We start from the raw sequence: 17,347 nt of genomic DNA, 5'->3' as shown, positions 1-17,347 counted from the left end.
GTGATGTGCAAGTTTTAAATTAGTTTGACTTTTCTGAACTAACCAAAGTCAGAATTGAACATAGAGGTCCATAATACAGCAGACCCAGCAGTTGGTTGACCTTTCACCATATGCTTGGTGGTAACCATCAACAACTATTTGACACAATTCTAGTTGGATATTTGATCATTCCTTTTGGCTAAACTGGTAGAGTTTAATTAAATTTGTTGGTTTCACGGTGCATCCTACTTTTAATCACAGTCCAAATGTTTTCACTAGGGTTGAGGGTAGAACTTTGCCGAGGCCATTCAAAAAGCTTAAAATTAGCCAGCTTTACCATCACACAACCAGCTTTTGTGTTTGGGATTGCTGACACATTGAAACAACCACTTGTGTCCACATTTCAACCCTGTAGCTGATGGTTTAAGGTTTTTGCTGAAGAACTCTTACGGTAGCCTCCCTTCGTTATTCCACGCACTTGGTGCAATGCACCAGTTCCACTGGCAGCAAAACAGCCCCACAGCATGATCCTGCCATCATACTGAACAGGTGGTACAGAATTCTCTACATTGGTTGCCTCACCTTTACTCCTCCAAACATGCCTCTGGTCTTTGTGCATAAACGACACAGTCTTTGTCTCTAGCCAAAAAACTTTCCTCCACAAGCTTTTTCTTTGTCTACATGGTCAGCTGCTACTTTAGTTGAGACTGAGGGTGCAGGGGCTGCTTTCAGTCCCTCCAGTCAGTCCCTCAGTCCATGGAGATGTAAAACTCACCTGAGTGTAGACAGTAACTCTGGTCTTCCAGTAGCTTCCACTTCACAGCAGGGTTAAGCCTGGGTGGTTCAGGTAGTCTGGGTCTTCTTCCAGACCATAGCAAAGTGGAAACATCTTACAATAACTTGTACTTATGTACAGTTGCTAGATCTGATGATCCTGGAGTCTGCAGTTGTTTAGAAATGGTGCAAAGAGACATTCCATTTATGTAAATCTGCTATTCTTTCTTAGATCTGCACTGAGCTTCTTGGATTTTATCATTTTACTGAGTTGATCAATCCATCGGGTGCTGTTGAATAGATCCTTTTTCTGTTGTAGTTGTATTCAGTCATGATCACAAAGTGGAAGAGCCTTTGGGCAAGATAAAGGACCTTTTGGAACGTTCATCACCACTGAACTGATATCTAAGTGTGTATGTATAATTTTTGATTTAAAAAACAAATCAAAACAAAAATAAATTCAAACTTGTTCACCAAATTCTTGTTTTTTTCTCTCTATCAAAGATGTACAGTAGTGTTCAGAATAATAGTAGTGCTATGTGACTAAAAAGATTAATCCAGGTTTTGAGTATATTTCTTATTGTTACATGGGAAACAAGGTACCAGTAGATTCAGTAGATTCTCACAAATCCAACAAGACCAAGCATTCATGATATGCACACTCTTAAGGCTATGAAATTGGGCTATTAGTAAAAAAAAAAGTAGAAAAGGGGGTGTTCACAATAATAGTAGCATCTGCTGTTGACGCTACAAACTCAAAACTGTTATGTTCAAACTGCTTTTTCAGCAATCCTGTGAATCACTAAACTAGTATTTAGATGTATAACCACAGTTTTTCATGATTTCTTCACATCTGCAAGGCATTAATTTTGCTGGTTTGGAACCAAGATTTTGCTCGTTTACTAGTGTGCTTGGGGTCATTGTCTTGTCCTCTTCAAGTATTTTGACATATCCAAACTGATCCATGATACCTGGTATGCGATATATAGGCCCAACACCATAGTAGGAGAAACATGCCCATATCATGATGCTTGCACCACCATGCTTCACTGTCTTCACTGTGAACTGTGGCTTGAATTCAGAGTTTGGGGGTCATCTCACAAACTGTCTGAGGCTCTTGGACCCAAAAAGAACAATTTTACTCTCATCAGTTCACAAAATATTCCTCCATTTCTCTTTAGGCCAGTTGATGTGTTCTTTGGCAAATTGTAACCTCTTCTGCACGTCTTTTATTTAACAGAGGGACTTTGCGGGGGATTCTTGCAAATAAATTAGCTTCACACAGGCGTCTTCTAACTGTCTGATCAATGGGTGAGCCTTTGCCATTCTGGTTATTCTTCTATCCATTTTGATGGATGTTTTCCGTTTTCTTCCACACGTCTCTGCTTTTTTTTTGTCCATTTTAAAGCATTGGAGATCATTGTAGATGAACAGCCTATAATTTTTTGCACCTGCGTATAAGTTTTCCCCTCTCCAATCAACTTTTTAATCAAACTACGCTGTTCTTCTGAACAATGTCTTGAACGTCCCATTTTCCTCAGGCTTTCAAAGAGAAAAGCATGTTCAACAGGAGCTGGCTTCATCCTTAAATAGGGGACACCTGATTCACACCTGTTTGTTCCACAAAACTGACGAACTCACTGACTGAATGCCACACTGCTATTATTGTGAACACCCCCTTTTCTACTTTTTTTTCTAATAGCCCAATTTCATAGCCTTAAGATTGTGCATATCATGAATGCTTGGTCTTGTTGGATTTGTGAGAAACTACTGAATCTACTGGTACCTTGTTTCCCATGTAACAATAAGAAATATACTCAAAACCTGGTTTAATCTTTTTAGTCACATAGCACTACTATTATTCTGAACACTACTGTATGTTGAAGAAATTATTGAAACTCAATTTTACTGTGACATTCATGTCCACAAGCTGTGTATGTAAACATCTGACCACAGCTGTATGAAGCAGGTCTATGATGTGTTTTAACACGAGTCTGTGAGCTTAGTGACTGAAATCACCAAGCTGCATGTTGCTAATTCAGAAACATTAATCTTTGATTGGTCCTCCCTACTGAGAGAAAACTTTTTTATTATTATTATTATTGTTTTGCAGTACATTTTTTTCTTTTTTTTTTAGCATGATGTAAGTTTTATTTTTGTTTTGGTTCCAATTTTCATTTTCATTTCATTCTTCTCTTTTTATTAGTTCTGTTGACTTAAGGACTGGTTCCTAATTGCAGGTTATTTACTTACGGTGTAATTTCATCTTCACTATACTGAATTGTCACATGAACAGGACAGGATCCTTCTCTAAAAATACTTAATTTTTCCAATTAAATTTCTTGGCTTCAGTATTTTCTGTGCAGGTGAAGTTAAAAAGTAATTAGACAAAAATGATCCAGTTCTATTAAAATAGTTTTGGTTCCAAGAGAATTTGATATTTTTTAATGTACATGTGACATTGTGTTATGTTAATGTCTTTTTTTTTTATCTTTATACAGTTGTATGCAAATATTTAGGTACCCTGGGCAAATTACATATTTTATTTTCTTATTAAATCAAATAAAAAAACAGATTTCTTTTTAAAATTCTGATATGAGTAAGTGAAAACAAATCTTGACATTATAATCTAAATTTTATTAAAAAAAACATAATTTTCTATATTCCATTTTAAACAGCTAGCTGGCTTTAGAAAAGTGATGCGATTGATGTAAAGATGATGCCTTAAAGCTCACTTAAAGCAGTCAATAAGAAATATTTAATTTAGATTATATTACATCATTTGTAAAGATGTTTTTCACTTTGCGTTTAAAGAACTTTTTTAAGACTTTATTTTGTGTGTGTGTAAGAACCCTAAATATTTTAATTTTGATGTGTATAAAAAGTACTAATTTGCACAGTGGAGCCCAAATATTTGCAAGTAATTGTATTTCAAGACCATGTGGGTGAAATTTGTGTGTTTAAAGTCTGTGTTCTGACTTTATACCAGTTAACATTCTGCTGCTGTAAAATCATATATTAGTGTTTGTGAATATAGATTACTGCATTGATTTTTTTTTTTAAATCTAAGATAAAAACATAAACTAAGTACTCACTGAACCCATATCTGGTGAAACTGCAGAAGTGACAGAGTAGTTCATTTGACTGTGGGTCCAGTGGGTCAAATCTGTAAATTGGTATCTGTTAAATATACACATTCTACAGAACAAAAACAAACTCTGGGGTCTACAGTGTTACACACATTAAGGCTCAAAGTATGGATGGTGTCTTTATCAAAAGAAGTGGTTTTTAGAAAGTAGCATGTCATTGAGGGTTCCACGTTAGACTTTTGATTTTAGTTTGGCTTTGTGATGCCATGTCAGTCCCAAATCACATTTACCAAAAAGACTGAGCAGAATCTTAAAACATACATGTAAAAACAAAACAAAACAAAACAAGGCAGATGGTGAGAGGACTGTGATGAAAGTGAAGAAGAAAGCATTCAGGAAGTTGACCAACATCTGAGCAAGTGATCATTGTAAATTTAAGATCTCCAAAGTAATAGTTGGGCGGCATAGCAAAATAATTGTGCATTTTTTGGATAAAAACATCAAATTTGGCATACATATTCTAAATTAACTATTGTTTATTTTCAGATATGGAACCATCATGGAGCTTACCTCTAATGAGCTACAGGAGTCAATAAAGAATTACACAGCGGTCAAAATTTTAAAATGCTCCAATCATGTTGAAAACTACACCACATTATTTGTCTGATCATAACAATTCCAAAAAGGTATAGTTTGGACCATCTACAACTGAATGTTCTGGAGTTATGAGGTAAAAACAGCAAAAATGGTGACAAAGGTCAGTTTCAGTTTTGTACAAGGGTCAAAACTTAAAGTGGCTACAATTTTTGTAAAAAAATATGCAGATTAATGGTTGAGTTCATAGTATTTTAAAAAGGAATAGTTTGCACCATCTGTCATACTTAGTTATCATGTTACGGGGTAACATATGTCACACGTCATAGAATCCAATGGACGTCGACCTTGTTTGACCTTTACTTTGGAGACCAACCATTCAGCACAGTCAAAACTATTCCATTTTTTAAATCCTTTTATTTCAACCAGTAATTTGCATCACTGTTGACCAAAATTGTAGCAACTTTAACTTTTGACCCCTGTACAAACTGAAACTGATACCTTTTTGGAATGTTATGATCAGCCAAATAATGTGGTATAGTTTTCAACATGATTGGAGCATTGGAGTAATTTTATCCCCTGTGTAATACTTTATTGACCCTGTAGCTCATTTGAGATCAGTTCCAGGATGGTTCCATATCTGAAAATAAACATTAGTTCATTTAGAATATGTGTGCCAAATTTGATGCTTTTATCACAAAATGCACAATTGTTATGGAAATTGTAGTTAAGCTGCTGCTCCACTATAATATGGCGTAGCTCTGAAATCTCCACTAACAAAGCACCTTTTAAAATGTGAAGTTTTAAGTTTGTGTAATCCGTTACAGTGTATGTGTTGTAATGGCTGTAAATCAGTTTGTTAAGCACCCTGAAGATTAATGTGATCAACCAGAGTTGTTGAAAATAATTTGTAACATGAAGTGGCAGCATTAATAAACATCTTGATAAGTGGATACACTGAACACTTATTCGAGCTCATAGAAGATGCTTAAATGTGTGTGGTGTTCATACTTGGTTTTTATGACTGTTGTTTCACTTTGGAACAATGTTTTTTTTTTTTTCTTTGCAGTGCTTACAAATACAGAAACGCATCAAGCGTATACATAAATTTGCTGTTAGTGGAATTGAGACTTTTCTTCCAAACATACAAGAATTGTAGCTCTTAAAAGGTCTAGAGAGAATTAAGCGTGAAATCTTTGAACTCAAAATAGTTGGTGGTTATATAGTTTCCAACATCAACTCAAAGTCCATTAATAGTAAACATAATACAGAACAGACACATACTGCATTAAATAATATTTCAGTTATCAGTCCTTTTAAACAGACTGTAGTATAAATGTGTCTGTCTATATGTGGCCCTAACCCTGCTCAGTGCCGCTCTCATTAGAGCGACAATAGGACAGAATGTCTCTTTGTCCCAGATAGGTCTCTTTCAGTGCAGCTTCTTGTTCAGATTTTAACACGTTAACAACCAAGTCTTTCATCGCCAACTGTAAATGGTAATCAAACCATTACCTTTGTAATTTTATTACTGGTAATTTTTAGAATTAATGTGGATGAAATATACTCATTATCTCACAGGAATATATCACAATTATCTGGGAAGTACTTTTTGAGCAGGAATTCATCAAGCACAGCAGCGTACTAACACAGAATCCCCAGAAACTGGAGAGTTGTTCGGCCATAATGAGCGCGTCCACTTTTAGCTTGCCATAAGCTAAGCTATTGGCGCTTGTGAGACTGTGTGTGGCCCTGTGATGGACTGGCGTCCTGTTCAGGGTGCACCCCGCTTCTGACCCTATGACTGCTTGGATAGGGTCCAGCTCCCCGTGACTCTTGAATGGAGTAAGCAGGTACAGAAAATGAGTGAATGGTCAAAGATAGTGGTGTTGTACTTAACTATCTTTCCCCTCCATATAAATTTTGTTAATAATAATAATGAAGCAAGACTCAGACTCATTATACCTGCCGGCAATCACATTAGCATACTGTCTATTATTGTTATTTTGCTGCTGAGAAAGTGTTCTGTGAGTTGTTAGTGCAGGCTGGTTGAAGTGCGGCTGTTGTGCTCTTTTCTGATGTCTGCGGTGGAGAGGAGCACCCTTCTAGCCTGTCTGAGGGTGTGATTTTGGACTGAACTTGCAGGATGATGCTCTCTAACACTTGTGATGAACTGTAGATCGTGATGGCTTTTGGACTTTTGAACAATATGAAAACTTCTTTTTTTGTTGAGGTTTGACAATTATTTGTTGTACTTTATTTTTTATCTTTGTTACTGTTAGAATGAAGAAAGCAGTTTGACTAGTCTAAAGGCCTGAAGTCAACTGTACAATAACTCAAAGGAAGGAGGAGTTGACTTTAGTCTTTTGTGACCATGTTGATGTCTCAGAGCGCTTGAAGGGGTCACAACCACTAAATATGAAACATGACTTTGAGCTTCATTAGCGTTGCATTTTGATAACATTTTTTGAAATTTCAGTATGAGTTCATATATTATTCAAACAATCCATCTACAGACAATTACAATGTCTAATTTTTAAATAATTAATTTGCATTTTATTGCATGAAGTAAGTATTTGATCACCTACCAACCAGCAAGAATTCTGGCTGTCACAGACCTGTTAGTTTTTCTTTAAGAAGCCCTCCTATTCTGCACTCTTACCTGTATTAACTGCACCTGTTTGAACTTGTTACCTGTATAAAAGACACCTGTTCACACAATCAATCACACTCCAACCTGTCCACCATGGCCAAGACCAAAGAGCTGTCTAAGGACACCAGGGACAAAACTGTAGACCTGCACAAGGCTGGGATGGGCTACAGGACAACACACAAGCAGCTTGGTGAGAAGGCAACAACTGTTGGTGCAATTCTTAGAAAATGGAAGAAACACATGACTGTCAGTCTTCCCCAGTTTTGGGCTCCATGCAAGATCTCACCTTGTGGGGTAAGGATGATTCTGAAAAAGTCCAGAATAACACAGGAGGACCTGGTCATTGACCTGAAGAGAGCTGGGACCACAGTCACAAAGATTACATTACTAACACACAATGGCGTCATGGTGGTTTAAAATCCTGCAGGGCAGCAAGGTCCCCCTGCTCAGGCCAGCACGTCCAGGCCCGTTTGATATTCACCAGTGACCATCTGGATGGTCCAGAAGAGGCATGGGAGAACCTCATGTGGTCAGATGACACCAAAACAGAGCTTTTTGGCCTCAACTCCACTCACCGTGTTTGGAGGATGAGTACAACCCCAAGAACACCCCAACTGTGAAGCATGGGGGTGGAAACATCATTTTTGGGGTTGCTTTTCTGCAAAGGGGACAGAGCGACTGCACCGTATTGAAGGGAGGCTGGATGGGGTCATGTATCACGGGATTTTCGCAAACAATCTCCTTCCCTCAGTAAGAGCATTGAAGATGGGTCATGGCTGGATCTTCCAGCATGACAATGACCCCAAACACAGACCCAGGGCAACTAAGGAGGGGCTCCGTAAGAAGCATTTCAAGGTCCTGGAGTGGCTGAACCAGACTTCAGACCTGAACTCAATAGAAAATCTTTGGAGGGAGCTGAAACTCCAAACCTGAAAGATCTGGAGAAGATCTGTATGGAAGAGTGGACCAAAATCCCTGCACCAGTGTGAAAACTTGGTCAAGAACTACAGGAAACATCTGACCTCTGTAATGGCAAACAAAGGTTTCAGTACCAAATACTAAGGTCTGTTTTTCTAGTGGGTCAAATACTTCATGCAATAAAATGCAAATTAATTATTTAAAAATAATACAGTGTGATTTTCTGAATTTTTTTTTAGATTCTGTCTCTCACAGTTGAAGTGTACTTAGGCTAAAACTTACAGACCTCTCCATTCTTTGTAGGTGAGAAAAATTGCAAAATCGGCAGATCAAATACTTATCTGCCTCACTGTAAATGCATCCAAACAATGAATGTGAGACAAAAGATCACTTAAATAAATTTTATTATTGGGCATCCAAAACTGGTGAATTACTGTAAATAGGCAAGAACCAACAGTACAGCTCAAGTGTTTACTTTTAAAGTTAGGTCAGAAGTTTTTAAACCATTCTAGTCGGTCTCCTTTCATTTCACATGGGTGAGATGGAACATCAGGCATGTTGCCATCATCTCTCACAGGAACTGCATGAGGAAAACAAGGAAATACGGTTAAATATTTGACTGAACACACCAAATGTAGCTGAAACATGTAATACTAAAGTATGACCGGCACTTACCCGGATAGTTATACGGTGTTGCTCTATTTATCATCCCTGCATACTTTGTCCAAGGGCTGATTAATGGCAAAACAAGACCTGAGGAAATAGTGATTTTACATCACCTACAGCACACTGTCGGATTTACATTTTATAAGAAGACATTCTCACTGATAAACTGTGTCAATGATCACCTGCAGACAGGCATGAGGCAGCACTCAGTATGGGACTTTATTTTTGGAAGAGAATCACAAAATCTAAGAAAACTCATCCACAAAAACAGTACCAATGGAATTATGGATGTTCCTCTTATTTCCAGAATAATCCTATTCATCTCTTTATGCTAGATTTTAAATTATTTTACTACATGGAACAAAATCAGGTATCTTTACAGAAAAAATATTCTCTGCTCATGCTGTGATGCTGGTAACATGATTTAATTATTGCTCCAAATGGCTCTAGTTTAGTCCTCCTGTGTGAACTGGATCAGATTATATGGTCCAGTTCTGAATCCTGCAATTTTTGTTCAAGTGTATGTAATTCCTCAAAGCCCTGAGACCCCATTTAACAAACTGCAGAAAATGTTCTAAATTCTGTTGTATGAACCAAATTTAGTCTGCAAGTATATATATATATATATATATATATATATATATATATATATATATACATATATACATACATACATATACACACACACTCAACAAAACTATAAACGCAACACTTTTGGTTTTGCTCCCATTTTGTATGAGATGAACTCAAAGATCTAAAACTTTTTCCACATACACAATATCACCATTTCCCTCAAATATTGTTCACAAACCAGTCTAAATCTGTGATAGTGAGCACTTCTCCTTTGCTGAGATAATCCAACCCACCTCACAGGTGTGCCATACCAAGATGCTGATTAGACACCATGATTAGTGCACAGGTGTGCCTTAGACTGTCCACAATAAAAGGCCACTCTGAAAGGTGCAGTTTTGTTTTATTGGGGGGGGATACCAGTCAGTATCTGGTGTGACCACCATTTGCCTCATGCAGTGCAACACATCTCCTTCGCATAGAGTTGATCAGGTTGTCAATTGTGGCCTGTGGAATGTTGGTCCACTCCTCTTCAATGGCTGTGCGAAGTTGCTGGATATTGGCAGGAACTGGTACATGCTGTCGTATACGCCGGTCCAGAGCATCCCAAACATGCTCAATGGGTGACATGTCCGGTGAGTATGCCATGCAAGAACTGGGACTTTTGTCTTGACTCTTGTAGAGAAGAATGAGCACAATGTGACTCTTCTCTACAAGAGTCAAGACAGAAGTCAGACTACCACAGCAAGAATTTTAGCTGAGGAAGCTTCTGCGATTTGAAGCGAAATGTCCTCGCGTCAAGCAACCCAGTCCAGTCGAAGATTCAAGCTTCTCTACTATGGAAACCACCTGGACAACTGAGAGCCTACACAGAAACATCTGACACTGACACATTCCCAAATATTAGTGTTGAAAATTACACAGATCTGATCTGTTCCAGCTGCACTGCTGAACTGAGCTGCTGTTGCTGTGTTCAGCACAGCGCCTAAAACCATTACGATATTTTTACACATTATATTTTTACACAATTATCCTTTATTGACCGAGTTTCATTCATGAAGTCAGTGGTGTGGGTGCACATCTCTGTGCGTGGGTGTGACTGTAAGTGGCACAGCGGGAGTCATTATAATCTCAGAGCAGTGGCTCGGTTATTCTAAGGTGCAAATTTTAAAAAAATTGTCGGTTTTGTCGGACAATTTTAATCACTAACAACTATTTTAACTAGACATCGGTCTAGCATGGGAAAATATCAACTAGACATAAGTGAAGAGTTAATGGTCCGTGTCCACAGAAGGCACACGCAGGAAACATACACCTGTTTATTGACCAAACGTCACGGATAAAGTGACAAGAATAACCAAAACCACTGACTTATGGAAGGAAATATTGTCTCCCTTCTTCCCATTCAAGTCCATGTTGTTAAAATATCCAACATCAGAGCAGAAATAAAAATGTTTACAGCCTGGTACAAAAATCGGTTGTGTCTATGAGAAAGTCACAAATGTATCTGATTTTGCAAGTGTGTGACCATGAAGGCTTAGAGAGGAAATAATATCGGACTGGGATCTCAACAAGGACGGCTGTGGTGTGGACATGGGACTTTGAAGGAGTTAGCACTACTAGCTGTTATGCTGTTAGCTGTCTGAAAGCGCCTTGGGGCAACTGTTTGTTGTGCTTTGGTGCTATATAAAAAATTGATTGATTGATTGATTGATTGATTGAACTTACTGGCTTACTGACTGTGGCTGGACAAATGAAAGAATTAAAAGACACAGAGGTGATGGTGACAACTGGATATCTAATGGCCATCATGTGGAACTTTGAAATATTGATGCATACAAAACCCTGTGAAGCTCAAAGCAGGTTCAGACACAGGATGATATTCTCTGTGCCTGCTGTGTACTGCTTCAGGTGAAGTAAAATCAGCAGGATGCAGTTGTGTTGCATGGTGTGCCTTTATAATTTAGGACTGAAGCGATGTGTCAATGTAATTGATTATATTATGTAAATACCAGTTACACTAGTTAGAGCACAAATGGAAGAATGGCTGACTGTAAATCCCTTCAAAATAAGGCTAATGATAATAATGCGCCCCTATGATGGCTCGGTTGTGACTATATGCGGTAGGGAGAACTGCCTCCTGTTCAACCTCAACGCCATGATCCCCTTCTTTCTTTAACGATAATCGCAGTTTTTATTTGACGCCTTATGATGAAGGTGGCTTGTCAATGGATGCCACACTAGAAAAAGGAATAGGGTACCTTATCAATAGCCACTTCGTACAATGTATTGTTTTGAGTTAGTGTCAACATAACTTGGGATGGAATAACACACCCACCAACTCATTTTCATTTTCTCTGGACAACCCCTACGCTGTGACCGGTACCGAGAATGTCAGGATGCTCAAACTTGTTTTTACATAACATTGTGTTACCATCATAATATTATACTACCATATTTACAGTTTCTCTCATTTGCATGTTTTTGTTTTAGGAGATGACTTACCTATTCCAGCAATAACAAAGGAGGACACTATAACAGGCTCTTTACCCCAAGTATCCTTCAGGAAGTTGACCACTCCTGTAGACAATCACCCAGATTAAAATTAACCACTTATAACATAACACTACTAACAACCATTAGTGACAACACGGTTTCAAGACACTTCACCCCCTAAAGACTGTGTATTATTATTCAACTATAAGGCAGTGCATGTTTCGTATGCTTTACCATTATGTTTTTTAACGTATAAAGATAGGAGAATGGCTAAAGTTACCTTACTCGTGTACAAAATACAAGAAAACAAAACACTGAACCAGGAAACGCCATTCAAAAAAGAAAAAGCCAAAACAGACTGCATGTCTAAAGCACGCCACATGCAACGAACGCCTAAGGTTTCTGTTTATGTGGTCAAAAAACAAAAACGTGAAATACCAATTTATATTTGGGAGCGAAATGGCACAGCGAAGAGAGCTAACATTAGCCCAAAGCTAGTAACACGTCCAAGGTCATATTTAATCTTTTTCTTATATATAATGTCAACAACGTCAAAATAAATCAAGTATCTAACTGTAATCATGTGAAACAGTCATAAAAAAACATTATTTCGAAGACGCAAAATAAGACCAAAAAAAAAAAAAAAAAACGTACTCGACATGTTGCCTTGTTTGTGTAGTTTCCCAAACCGTGGTGCTCATGGGAAATGTAGTCGCTCGATTATCCAGCAGACATAAGAAAGCAAACGATTTTTGGGAAACGCAGCAGACTTTACGGAGTGTTCTTAGAAATCTAGCCAAGACAACATATGAGGGCATCAGGGCTGATTTAAAAGTAAGTCATTAAAAATTAGGAAAAAGTCGCTGTGTGCTATTCCAGTCCAGATGGTGGCGCCAATGGACCGATTACTTAAACACATAGAAAAAGAAGAGCAAGTGACGTATAATGTGTTCGCCAGTCGGATGTAAACATCGTGTGAAACAAGTTCCTTTTCTTTTATATTGTTCTTTCTCCACTCTCGTTTTGCATTTGCTGTGAAAAATCCACGGGAAAAAAAATTCTTATTTCTGTCATGTGAATGAAAGCAGGAAGTTAAAATGGAGAGTAAAACCGCTTAGTGGAGCTCAGACGACTCTAAATGTAAGTAATTGCATGTGGAATGTGGATCAGTTCGAAGATTGATTTCAATCTGTGTGAGATTTTCAAATATGTATAAGACGCTTGTCAATTTAAACAACATGGAAGATGACAGAACAGAAGACTAGAAATTGATGGAATGGCTAACCGGCATAATTATTAATTTTCTGTTTTTAAGGACCTACCTCTATAACCGGTGTATTTGTGAATGAGGCTTTTTAAGCAAGATTTTGGACATCTACAAATCAGGTTCCTCCTTCGGAGCCATCTAAAATAAAAGATTCGTGGTAATACAAGCAAATGGATAGATGAATTGGGGGGGGGGAGCTTGAGAACCCCAGACTTTATTTCACTGGTGACAGCACACACAGGAATTAAAAAAACAAAAAAACAAAACAACAACTTTTGTCCCAGAGGTTCAACAAAACCTCAGGATTACATCCAGGAAATTGAAGGAGTTTATGGCATCAGATATAAATGTGACATTGCCCACCTTTCAAAAAGATGCTCCATCATCATGATCTGAAAGGCTGGAGACCAAGGCTCAATCCCAGTACTCTCCCCCTTTCCCTTCATTTTGTTGGGCAAAGTGAAGGTGAAAAGTGAAGGGAGAGAATTGGGATTGAGCCCAAGAAAGAAGCCTTGATACAAAACTGACATAAAAAGGTGGTGGTGTGATGGCTCAACCTTTGTCCTGGTGATCATAGGTCATCTTTTGTCTACCTTTATCAATGTTTCTGTGTAGGCTCTCAGTTGTCCAGGTGGTTTCCATAGTAGAGAAGCTTGAATCTTCGACTGGACTGGGTTGCTTGACGTGAGGACGTTTCGCTTCAAATCACAGAAGCTTCCTCAGCTAAAATTCTTGCTCTGGTAGTCTGACTTCTGTCTTGACTCTTGTAGAGCAGAATAAACCAGAAGCCAACAAAAGCTGTAGTTTTTTAACCTAACCAGACCCCTCCTACCGAGAGGCCGACTGCTATAGGCTAGTGACTAAACAATAGCTCTAATTAGCACCTATTGTGCACTCTCCTAATGATGGGATGGAAGCCTCCCCTGATGGCTCCCTTGACGACTCTCCTGATGACTATAGCAATTGGCCTCTCGGTAGGAGGGGTCTGGTTAGGTTAAAAAACTCCAGCTTTTGTTGGCTTCTGGTTTATTCAGTCAGACTACCAGAGCAAGAATTTTAGCTGAGGAAGCTTCTGTGATTTGAAGCAAAACGTCCTCACGTCAAGCAACCCAGTCCAGTCGAAGATTCAAGCTTCTCTACTACCTTTATCAAACTTTATTTTGTTTTTTGTTTTTTTTTGGGGGGGGGGGGGGGGGGGGGGGTGGGGGGGGGGATAATAGCTTCTTCCTTGGTTGAATGCCGTTCATGCGATGGTGATGAAGTGCTTGAATTTTAGTATGAACATGGTTAAATAAATAAAAAATAAATAAATAAAAAGATCTCTTCTTAGGCTCATCCCTGAAGAAAACTTAAGTCATATGTCCTCACTCACATAGATACGGTGAGTTTCTACCCTGCTTTTTACACTATTCCTGAAGCTCTTTATCCCTCATTTCCACCTTCACGTACCTCTCTTCCTCTGTGCTTGGTGACCTTTTAACTCATTATTATAATATTTTGCAGGATTCAGTGCTGTTTAATGTGTCCTGTGGTGCATGGATTAAATTTAAGTAAACAAAATAGAGATAACTGACATCTTGGTCATTACAAGTGGTTTTTATGTTATCATATCATACCAGGCCCCTCTTCAAGTGAGAGTTATGTCAGGGAGGAGATTAAACATAGAGGGCAAGGTGAAATACAATGCCAGCAAAAAAATAGCTGACATGTACAGGGAGAATACTGTTAGTATTTTTTAAAGATAATTTTATAATTAAAATTGCATTTAAACTGTAAAAGATGGTCTGGGGCACATTTCTTTTTCAGGGTTGATGGGTCCCATGCTGGTGGTGGGGTGGGGGGGGACCTCTCTTACTCAACTTTGCACGATGCATTCTACATAGGCAGAAAAATACAAAAAGATGCAAAAAAGGCAGATTTTAGTGTAATAATGGCATTGCATGAGCTAAATGTTTTGCCTCCTTGAAAGTTGGGCTTCAGATTGATGATCAGACTGTTATGTCTGGAAAACTCTTTTGGTCAGCTAATTATTTCAACACAATAATCTTCTGTCTTCCTTTTGAGATGATGGAGGATTTTTCTGGGCTGGCCCTTCCCCCTTTGTTTGGAGGGCACATCCTGGAGGCAGAGCTGGAGCCCGGCGGTGTGGAGCTCGGACCTGAAGAGGTAATGTCATTAATTTGGTAATAACAGTACTACTCTCTGTACTGAGTGTTCTGTGTCACCAAATGTGTGAAATTTAACCATTTTTATTTTATTTCATTAATGTCTTATTCTACATAATTATCTCATGTTTGTGTGGAGTCAAAGGGGCCAGTGTGTCCAGGGTGAAGAAGAAAAAGACTATTATTGTCATTGTACATGCAATTAAATTAATTATAGTTAGTGCCTTACAATACCGATACAGCAGAAATCATATTTCTAGTCATTGTGAGGTGCAACACCAAAGAACACTGATAAATTCTCTTTGAAAATGACACAGAAATGTATTTTTTGCCAGGAGGAGCTGGGCCCAGGAAGCAGTGAGCTGCTAGAGAGCAGAGCAGAAGAGGATGAAGAGAGACGGGCCCTTGATAAAAGAAAATACCTTTCTCTGAGCAGAAGATGTAAAGAAATTGAACAGGTGTGTGCATGCCTATGTGCACTTTGGTTTTAGCACAGAAAGTGTCTTTTAATTTGCAGCTTAATCTCCTGTGTAATTTCTAAGGATGCATTAATGTGATTTTACAGTGCATCTGGAAAGTATTCACAGCGCTTCAATCCTTCCACATTTCGTTATGTTACAGCCTTATTCCAAAATGGAGTAAATTCATTTTTTAACTCAAAATTCTACTCACATAATGACAACATGAAAAATGCTTCTTTTTATGCAGATTTATTAAAAATAATAAATCCCATGTACATAAGTACAGTGGGGAAAATAAGTATTTGATCCACTGTGAATTTTGTCAGTTTTCCCACCTACAAAGAATGTAGAGGTCTGTAATGTTTATCGTAGGTACACTTCAACTGTAAGAGACAGAATCTTAAAAAAAAAATCACATTGTATGTTTTTTAAATAATTAATTTGCATTTTATTGCATGAAATAAGTATTTGATCCAACAGAAAAACAAACCTTAATATTTGGTGCAGAAACCTTTGCAGTTCCAGAGGTCAGACATTTCCTGTAGTTCTTGACCAAGTTTTCACACACTGCAGCAGGGATTTTGGTCCACTCTTCCATACAGATCTTCTCCAGATCCTTCAGGTTTGGAGTTTCAGCTCCCTCCAGAGATTTTCTATTGAGTTCAGGAGACTGGCCAGGCCACTCCAGCACTTGAAATGCTTCTTACGGAGCCCCTCCTTAGTTGCCCTGGCTGTGTGTTCAGGTCATTGTCATGCTGGAAGACCCAGCCATGACCCATCTTCAATGCTTTTACTGAGGGGAGCAGGTTGTTTGCCAAAATCTCACGATACATGACCCCATCCATCCTCCCTTCAATACGGTGCAGTCGTCCTGTCCCCTTTGCAGAAAAGCACCCCCAAAAATTATGTTTCTATCCCCCATGCTTCATGGTTAGGATGGTGTTCTTGGAGTTGTTCTCATCCTTCAAACACGGCGAGTAGAGTTGATACCAAAAAGCTCTATTTTGGTCTCATCTGACCACATGAACTTCTCCCATGCCTCCTTTGGATCATCCAGATGGTCACTGGTCAACTTCAAACAGACCTGGACATGTGCTGGCTTGAGCAGGGGGACCTCGCTGGCCTGCAGGATTTTAAACCATGATGGCATCATGTGTTACTAATGTAATCTTTGTGACTGTGGTCCCAGCTCTCTTCAGGTCATTGACCAGGTCCTCCTGTGTAGTTCTGAGCTTTCTCAGAATCATCCTTACCCCACAAAGTGAGATCTTGCATGGAATCCCAGACTGAGGAAGATGGACAGTCATCTTGTGTTTCTTCAATTTTCTAGGAATTAAACAGTTGTTGTCTTTTCACCAACATGCTTGCCTGTTGTCCTGTAGTCCATCCCAGCCTTGTACAGGTCTACAATTTTGTCCCTTGTGTCCTTAGACAGCTCTTTGGTCTTGGCCATGGTGGACAGGTTGGAGTGTGATTGATTGAGTGTGTGGACAGGTGTCTTTTATACAAGTAATGAGTTTAAACAGGTGCAATTAATACAGGCAAAGAGTGCAGAATAAGAGGGTTTCTTAAAGAAAACCTAACAGGTCTGTGAGAGCCAGAATTTTTGCTGGTTGTTAGGTGATCAAATACTTATTTCATGCAATAAAATGCAAATTAATTATTTAAAAATCATACAATGTGATTTTTTGATTTTTTTTTTTTGATTTTTTTTT

General features: G+C 38.5%; 2 protein-coding genes and 1 long non-coding RNA gene across 3 annotated transcripts in view; 1 reads left to right on the top strand and 2 right to left on the bottom strand.

Annotated features, from left to right (window-relative positions):
• LOC117514309 overlaps window positions 1–4,241 on the bottom strand; it is a 28,428-nt gene extending 24,187 nt beyond the window's left edge. The window contains exon 1 of the long non-coding RNA XR_004561851.1: window positions 3,949–4,241. This is a non-coding gene — a long non-coding RNA (uncharacterized LOC117514309). The remainder of the gene's footprint in view (window positions 1–3,948) is intronic.
• Window positions 4,242–8,393: 4,152 nt separating this feature from the next.
• Window positions 8,394–12,488, bottom strand: ndufa3 (NADH:ubiquinone oxidoreductase subunit A3). Its single transcript, XM_034174694.1, has 4 exons — window positions 12,394–12,488; window positions 11,749–11,823; window positions 8,683–8,760; window positions 8,394–8,587 (listed from the first exon to the last, which is right to left on the bottom strand). The coding sequence occupies exons 1-4, from the start codon at window positions 12,398–12,400 to the stop codon at window positions 8,496–8,498; spliced, it is 252 nt and encodes an 83-aa protein (XP_034030585.1). The 5' UTR covers window positions 12,401–12,488; the 3' UTR covers window positions 8,394–8,495.
• Window positions 12,489–12,650: 162 nt separating this feature from the next.
• tfpt (TCF3 (E2A) fusion partner) overlaps window positions 12,651–17,347 on the top strand; it is a 14,599-nt gene continuing 9,902 nt past the window's right edge. The window contains exons 1-3 of the mRNA XM_034174692.1: window positions 12,651–12,879; window positions 15,071–15,172; window positions 15,507–15,629. Of these exons, the coding sequence (XP_034030583.1) occupies window positions 15,071–15,172; window positions 15,507–15,629 (225 nt within the window). The 5' untranslated portion in view covers window positions 12,651–12,879. The remainder of the gene's footprint in view (window positions 12,880–15,070; window positions 15,173–15,506; window positions 15,630–17,347) is intronic.

This window comes from Thalassophryne amazonica, chromosome 7 (genome assembly GCF_902500255.1).
Source record: "Thalassophryne amazonica chromosome 7, fThaAma1.1, whole genome shotgun sequence".
Classification (NCBI taxonomy): domain Eukaryota; kingdom Metazoa; phylum Chordata; class Actinopteri; order Batrachoidiformes; family Batrachoididae; genus Thalassophryne; species Thalassophryne amazonica.
The sequence above is the reverse complement of the archived record's forward strand: the minus strand, read 5'-3'. Positions and strand labels throughout refer to the sequence as shown.